Raw genomic sequence first — 7688 nt, 5'->3', positions numbered from 1 at the left:
GGCAAGTTTTTGTGAAACAAATTTCTACTAAACTGAGGGAACGAAACATACCGAAGTTAATAATTAAAATTTTAAGTCATGTCTAAGATCCCTTCGTGATCCCGAGACATCACTCCTCCTGACACACTTCTGATCATCTTGGTCTGTAATTTTGCCGAGGTGGATTCCGAATATATTACGATTCTACTATGATCGTTTTTTTTTTGTAAGACATAGGTTTATTATAGTACACTCCACATGCAGAAATCTGAGAGGTTGTGAATGGTTAAATGTTTATTGAAAGAAAAACATATGTTTCAAAGCGAAAGCGTATATTTTGCACAGTGCAGTCAACATGTATGAACACGGATAGTCCACGTGATGTATAATGTGCAGACATAACCCAGAAGCGTCTGTGTACTGCTTGAGTTCCTTCTTTATGCGGCTTTTGTTTCCCTTGGGTACCGCTTGTGTACTACTTGTTTCAGTGTTCAGTAAATCTGGACACAGGTGTAATTTAAATCGCTTCTTCGTTGCATGCAAGTTTTAGAGGAAGACGCAACCCACCCTAATCTACAGACGTCTAAACTGGCCTTTGTGTTATATGTGTGATTACTAACCGATTCTACATCTAGTTTTAGTCCACGTTAAGTTTTCTGAATGACTCATTAAACAGCTCGTCGTCACTGGGTTTGAGGTCCTGGCTCACCCCAAACTCTGGACTGGACAGATGTAATAGATAATCTCTGACTTCCGGTTGTTGCATCTTCTGGATGTAGTCATCTGAAAGGAAATAGAAGCATTTATTTAATTGTTATTTAATAGCGGTCAGTATATTATTGATGGACGAAAATACAGAATAGAGAGTTCGCCAGAGAAGATCGAACGATATGCAACTTTCATGTACGAAGGACTAGTAGAGGTATAATATAAAGACCAGATGTGCCATACCTGGTTTCAGTTAACATCACTACATATGTTTTTACTTAATTCCGCTTAAGCCATGATTGTATAGAGGATTTGTACGCTGCTACTTTTTAAGCATATGCTTGAGCAGTTGGATTAAAACCATAAAATAAGTTGACAAGAGATCGAATTTCAACGGAAAGGCGTGTAAATGTGACGTGTCAGCCATCACACTGTCGTCACCACTCTGATTTACTCTCTATGCTTTAGTCTTGTATACCATACTCCTTTCAGCGCATGCGCAGCCCTCTAACATTCGAACATATAATCAGCATTATTCAGTAAAATTGATTATTTCAAGTTTCCATGGGAAGGCTGTTCCTGAGATGAAGAGAAAGACATCACTTCCTGTCCCTTCCTCTGCCTGATTCCAATTACCTTTGAAGTTGATCAAAGATTCTGTACAAAATTTTCTAGTGATGGCAGTGATGGCAGTGATGGCAGTGATGTCAAGCGGACGTAGTCTGTGACATATGTGCGATAAGGCTATGGGCTGTTTCTTGTGCTTGACGTAATATTCTACACATTCTATACCTAGAATAATGATTTCAAGCACTGTTTGAGGAGAGCATCGAAATTTTTATGTGGGAAACGCAATATCTATATGTAAACATAAAGTTTGCTAAATGTAAACAAACATCATAACATCATTACAACCATTTAAGGAAGAGCACAATGGCTAAAACAACTTTTCAGACACCTTTAGTTCAGACCAAGACACCTGTAGTTCAGAAGAAGACAACTTTAGTTCAGATGAAGACAGCTTTAGTTCAGATAGAGATACATTTAGTTTAGATCAAGAAACCTTCAGTTTAGAGCAAAACACCTTGACAGACCACAAAAACAAATTATCAGGCCAAAACACCTTATAAGACCAAAACCAGTTTATCAGACCAATACACCTCATCAAAACAAAACACCTTGTCAGACCAAGATCTCAGACCAAAACAGGCTCTCACACAAAACACATCTTCAGACCAAAACACCATCTCAGAAAAACACACTGTCTCTAACCAATATATCGCTGATCAAATCACCTTCTAAGACTAAAACAGATCCTCAGACTAAAATAGATTCTTAGACCAAAACACATTCTCAAACCAAAACATATTCTCAGACTAAAACAGATTCTTACACCAAATCACCTTCTCAGACCAAAACACATTCTCTCACCAAAACACATTCTCAGTATAAAACCGTCAGAGTTCTATCATCAAAGCTGATATGTTCAGAAGAATGAGTCCTCTGTCTGAACTGCACAAGTACAGTTTTGGAGTTTGGAGTTTCAGAAGTACATTTACCTATACAGTCATTGACGCTGCCCACATTTTTCCCTTTAAAGTCATCTGGTAAATATTCGGTGGGGAGGTAAACTTGGTCGATGTGTTTGTATATGCCAAACAGATTCTTCCCGTGGAAATACAGCTACAACAAAGAGTTGAAATCCTCACAGAATATTACTCAGGTGTAAAAATGTTACAATAATGCTTCTGCTGGGTCGATTAGAAAATTTATTTTCCTATAAGAACAGGAAATTATTACTTATTTAACTTGGAGATTTGTTAGGAGCCATTTTTACGAATGACCTGTAATTTTTTCGGAGGCATTCTGGCTTGTAACGACATGAAATGAGGTAATGTCCCAGAAAAGACTTCGTGTGAAGGTAATACACAAAGATCTGTGGCTGTTGGCAATGACGCCTTCACGAAATAAGAATGCACATGAAAGCACTGGCTATAGTTACTTACTCGTTTTTGTAGCTTTTCTGGGAAAATTGGGCTGATAATGGCAAATATGGCTTCAAAGATCGGGTTAGTGTTGTAGTAATGAACATTTTTGTATCGAGCGGGGTACGATTTCTGAAAAATAAAAAAATAAAATATTTGATGCTGATGCTTTAATTTCACATGGGAAATGATTATTTAATAAATATTGACTGGTTTACGGAACAACTTGACCACAAATACCTATATCGTTTATGCTTTTGTATTCTTAAAGCCACCTACATGCGCATGAAAAAAAGAAAGCAAAACAAAACAGATCGGAGATACGTCAATAAACGTTTCAAAGGCTATCCTTGTTGAGGTTAAATGGTTAACTGTTAATTCTTTTCTACGACAGAACATGCATCTATCAGTTTATAAAGCAACGTTTAATATAAAATAATTTATACCAATATTTGTAGGCGAAGACGTAAGAACTGTCTTTTACTTACAACCCACACTTTCATAGATCTCCTCATCGCATCCACTCCAAAGAATGACTGATGTTTAAGTGTCAAATCCGACATGTCCTGTATCATGGAGAATCCATTCACTTGCACGTTTTCATCCATGAGGCAATAATCCACCACCGCCCCTGAGGCTTTCATTATATCGTCGATGGTGTACTTACCAGAGACATCGATGGCAGCTAGGGCAGAAATGTGTCACAACAATGAAGCGTATTTGTACACATGTAGAAATGTGGACATAAAATTATCAACATTTCATTAACAGTCCAAAATTGTAAAATTTTCACTGAATGACGAAGTAGAATAAAAAGAATTTGTAACAGCATTTTTCATCTCAAATGCTGAAAGAAGACATCATCTTGTGCACCACTGGGCTTTAGTCACATAACTTAACGCAACTGTGACGAGAGTGGTCGAACATGTTTGATACTTATATAAATAGCGACTTTTTTTTACAAATTAAAATTTAAAATGAATTTGAAAGGCAACAAAATGACGGTATTTCTCATTCCTGACCTGGTTTCCCGAGGATAATTACACGCCCTTCCTGATCTCTCTTTGGTAACGGCATGAAGTTCCTGGAAAAATAGTATATCGATAACGGTTTTTGAGACAGTTCGTCAAAAGTAACTATTCTGGTAAGTAACAGTTTGCCGTTACCATTTATAAATGTTCGATTGACGTACAAAACATATTTAAAATGTCAGAAGTTAAAGTCACCAAATCTCACCTATATCGTCTTCCAACTTGTATATAGTTCAATTTGTATATAGACTGATTTCATTCTTATTGTGTGATATAAATACAGGACTTTCCATGAGTGACACTGTAATATCAAATTTATTGAACAACAGTTCAAAATTTCCTTTTGTTTCCCTGCAGCCCGCGGTGAGAAACAAACGAAATTCTTGATTCCACTTTAATACAGTTGATACTACAATCACGAGTTGAGATTCTGTTTCACCTACCCCCTTATCCCATGTTTTTAGTTACATTTTTGGCATAATTTCATTTACATTGATGTTACGCTTCACAGTAAAAGACTGAAGATGAATTCTGTTGTTAAATATGTAGTTATTATAAAAATTATAACAATGACAAGGACATTTTATTAACTAGTATATGGATCAATGTATGTTACACACACAAGTTTATATATATATATATATATATATATATATATATATATATATATATATATATATATATATAAACTTGTGTGTGTAACATATATATATATATATATATATATATATATATATATATATATATATATATATATATATAAACTTGTGTGTGTAACATACATTGATCCATATACTAGTTAATAAAATGTCCTTGTCATTGTTATAATTTTTATACAAGTTTATATATACATATTCCACATTCCGCTAAGCTGTACAAGCTATTTATTTTTCATGGCGAATTTTCTAAACTTAGTATAGGATGTAATGTGTCTTGCTGTACAGTTACAAAATCAGCCTTTGTATATATGATTGGCCTATAACTCAACGGTCGCGGTTAACTCTGATTTACAAAGCCACACGACCATAAACATGGGTGACTTACCCCATTCTCAGACATTCCTCCATGGTTTTATCTCGTGTGTCCACATTTCCAAACCATTCCTTGTTGTTGGTGCGACTTGTCCAGTAACTGACTAGTCGTTTTCGAGCCGCAAGCTGAGCAAATTTAGCGTTACGAAGAAATCGTAGTAAAAACTTGGTGTCTGCCGGAAAATGAAATATTGCTAAAGATGAGACAGACAGACACACACACACAAAAAGCAAAAAAACAAACAAAAAAACAAACAAAACAAAACAAAACAAAAAAAAGAAACACGACGTTTACAGGTATAGAAACTGTATTCCATTCAATCAACACGCAGAGTTAAATGGCTATTTTTGTGCAAAATAACGGCAATTAAAGTCTTTGTCTGTGTCATGTCAGTAATGTTTTAAGCACGATACCACTGAAGTGTGTCCAGCTGTTACTTTTATCATCAAGATACGTATGCTGAGATTTCAATACATAAGGCTTTTGTAACACGTGAAGGTATGTCATGAACAGTTGTGTTTGAATGTGACGGACTGTTTTTTAATGTAAATATATGTACAGTCCCAGCATATAATGACGGGGGAAGCATAGTACGAAAATGCTTATTAACGTGTCTTCCCATGTGATACAGAAAAACAATGTTCACAGAGAGATAAGAGACATAATAAAATAAATACAAAAATAACATAAAAGAAGCAAATTGAAAAAACTTTTTCTGCTAAACAGAATAAAAAATGAAAGAAACTTTACTTGTGTGGATTAAATAAAGTCACTAGTGAAATACTTAAACAGAAAATGGCAATAGGATAATGCATCATGGCAGTGACAAGAGGAGTCTGAAGTAACGGTGACAAGGACTTAATTTATTAATTTATTCATTTGTTCATTTATTCATTTATTCATTGGTGTTTTACGCCGTACTCAAGAATATTTCACTTATACGACGGCGGCCAGCATTATGGTGGGAGGAAACCGGGCAGAGCCCGGCGGAAACCCACGACCATCCGCAGGTTGCTGCAAGCATGAGCTGGACTTGAACTCACAGCAATGATGACTTGGCAATGATGATGGCAATGAATTAAACACGGAAATGCAAGCAATGTAGCCCACATAAGATGGTTTTACCTGTAGGAGATTTTAACCAGGCGCTGTTCTGCTCGATCCATTGCCTCAAAGACGCCACAGCGCTTTCCCGTTCCTTTGGGTCTTCGCCCAGCTCTTTCTGAGCTTTTTTCACACTGTCTTTGTCCAAGGTACACTCGTACTTTTCAGAGACCGGCATATTGGATAGTTTAGTCGTCAATTCTACAAATATATAATACCAATAAGATCTAAGACCTCAAACTAATGAGATAATGTTTATTATTATAGAACTTATGACACGGTGGGAGTTATTATTGTTAGGCGGCGGCGTAACATCGGGGGAGTGGGGGGAGTGGGGGTGGGGGAGTGGGGGTGGAGGGGTGGGCCTGGTTTGGTACGAACGACAACCCTTTTCAACTTTTTCAAGACTAGCAGATGCAGTTTACCATCATATACCTGGCGAAAAGCGATAGTTATCCCCATGACAGAATTGAAAAAATCTTCATAAGGTCGTTAAGATTAAATTAATACATAAATCAATACATCAAAACGTCATTTTTGGCTAATGATCGGAGACAAATATTAACTTTACATTAGTAATATTTATTTGTTTTTTAATTGTTTATTTACTTGATAGACGTTTTACGCTGTCCTCAAGAATATTTCACTTACACGGCGGTGATTGTATTGTGGTGGGGAGTGGATGGGTGGTGTGGGGGGGGGGGGGGGGGGGGGACCGGACAGAGACGGACGGAAACCCACGATCATCCGCAGGATGCTGGCAGACATTGCCGCGTACGACCGGAGAGGAAGCCAGCATGAGGTGAACTCCCAGCGACTGCATTGGTGAGATGATCGCTAGCGTGGTAACCACGTCGGCCACTGAGACCCTTTGGATAACTGTAAGCAGGCAAGCTCTGCTTCATTTCACGATTGAACGAGGGTACGATAGTTTGTGTATACGTTTCTGACAAATCCGTTCGATGTTAAGTTTGCATGGCTCTGTTAATTTCCGGAGAGAATTTAGCATGGCTCAGGCTACACAGATATCCATATCATTCAGAGCATAAATGCTTTACCATCTTACATCTATTCACATCCCCGACATTTCACGAGTGGTGAGCTAGCTTTGTACAGTCTGCTAGCGTACATTCTTGCCCATAGAGGCACGTTACACTCTATTTACTTCTTGGCATTCAGTGAACCCTATGTCCGATTTGCCCAATCCCTTCAGAAAAAATTGCCATGGTTCATCACTCCTGAATAGCCGTTTCTACACCCAGTGACAAGGCTCACATCCTCTGTCATGTACTTTAATCTTGGGTTTAGCTAATGTCGTGGTTATATTTTATCCACATCCGCAAGCCAACCTGGATCATCAATGTGTGGTGATGTTCATTGGTCGTATATGAAACTCTGCAGATGACGTAGCTTTGTAGCGACTCAACAAGCAGCGCGAGTGACATGAAAATCAAGAACTTGCAAGGTGTTTACTGAAGACTACATTTCACCTGTCGCTAGTCTACCTTTAATGTTTGAACCCATTAACTAGAGGTTAATCTATCCACTATGTGACACTGATATTCTCGACATCATCATAATCAATTTCCTTACCTATACCTTGGCGCTGTAGCAGGTTTCCTTGATCACTCGTCGCAGTTCTCAACTAGACACTGAGCTCCGGTCTGACTATCATATGACCCCCTTACATCCACCCGTAGGTACTCACAGAGCACGTGGAGCGTGACACACACCGCACGTGACGTGCAATAAGCATCTTAATATAAGCTACCCCGCGAAGGCAGACATCATACTGACTGGCTGTCTGAATCGAGTCGTACTATATGGGATTCATGTACAGTGCTAAGCT

At 37.9% G+C, this 7688-nt stretch overlaps 1 protein-coding gene across 1 annotated transcript; it reads right to left on the bottom strand.

Moving 5' to 3' along the window:
• Nucleotides 1-251: 251 nt before the first annotated feature.
• LOC135475511 (alpha-tocopherol transfer protein-like) lies at nucleotides 252-7480 on the bottom strand. Its single transcript, XM_064755439.1, has 8 exons — nucleotides 7433-7480; nucleotides 5861-6040; nucleotides 4748-4907; nucleotides 3695-3756; nucleotides 3161-3357; nucleotides 2694-2804; nucleotides 2247-2370; nucleotides 252-762 (listed from the first exon to the last, which is right to left on the bottom strand). The coding sequence occupies exons 2-8, from the start codon at nucleotides 6015-6017 to the stop codon at nucleotides 617-619; spliced, it is 957 nt and encodes a 318-aa protein (XP_064611509.1). The 5' UTR covers nucleotides 6018-6040; nucleotides 7433-7480; the 3' UTR covers nucleotides 252-616.
• Between the last annotated feature and the right edge of the window lie 208 nt (nucleotides 7481-7688).

This window comes from Liolophura sinensis, chromosome 9 (genome assembly GCF_032854445.1).
Source record: "Liolophura sinensis isolate JHLJ2023 chromosome 9, CUHK_Ljap_v2, whole genome shotgun sequence".
NCBI classification, from domain to species: domain Eukaryota; kingdom Metazoa; phylum Mollusca; class Polyplacophora; order Chitonida; family Chitonidae; genus Liolophura; species Liolophura sinensis.
This window is presented reverse-complemented; position numbering and strand designations above follow the sequence as displayed.

What these genes read in the sequence shown, in the direction of transcription:
- LOC135475511 (XM_064755439.1), bottom strand. Translation starts at nt 6,017, where the DNA reads ATGCCGGTCTCTGAAAAGTACGAGTGTACCTTGGACAAAGACAGTGTG. An exon ending in CTGGTTAAAATCTCCTACAG is followed by an intron (nt 4,908 to 5,860) that starts GTAAAACCATCT and finishes ATTTTCCGGCAG; the next exon opens with ACACCAAGTTTTTACTACGA. An exon ending in CAGCGTCAATGACTGTATAG is followed by an intron (nt 763 to 2,246) that starts GTAAATGTACTT and finishes ATTTCCTTTCAG; the next exon opens with ATGACTACATCCAGAAGATG.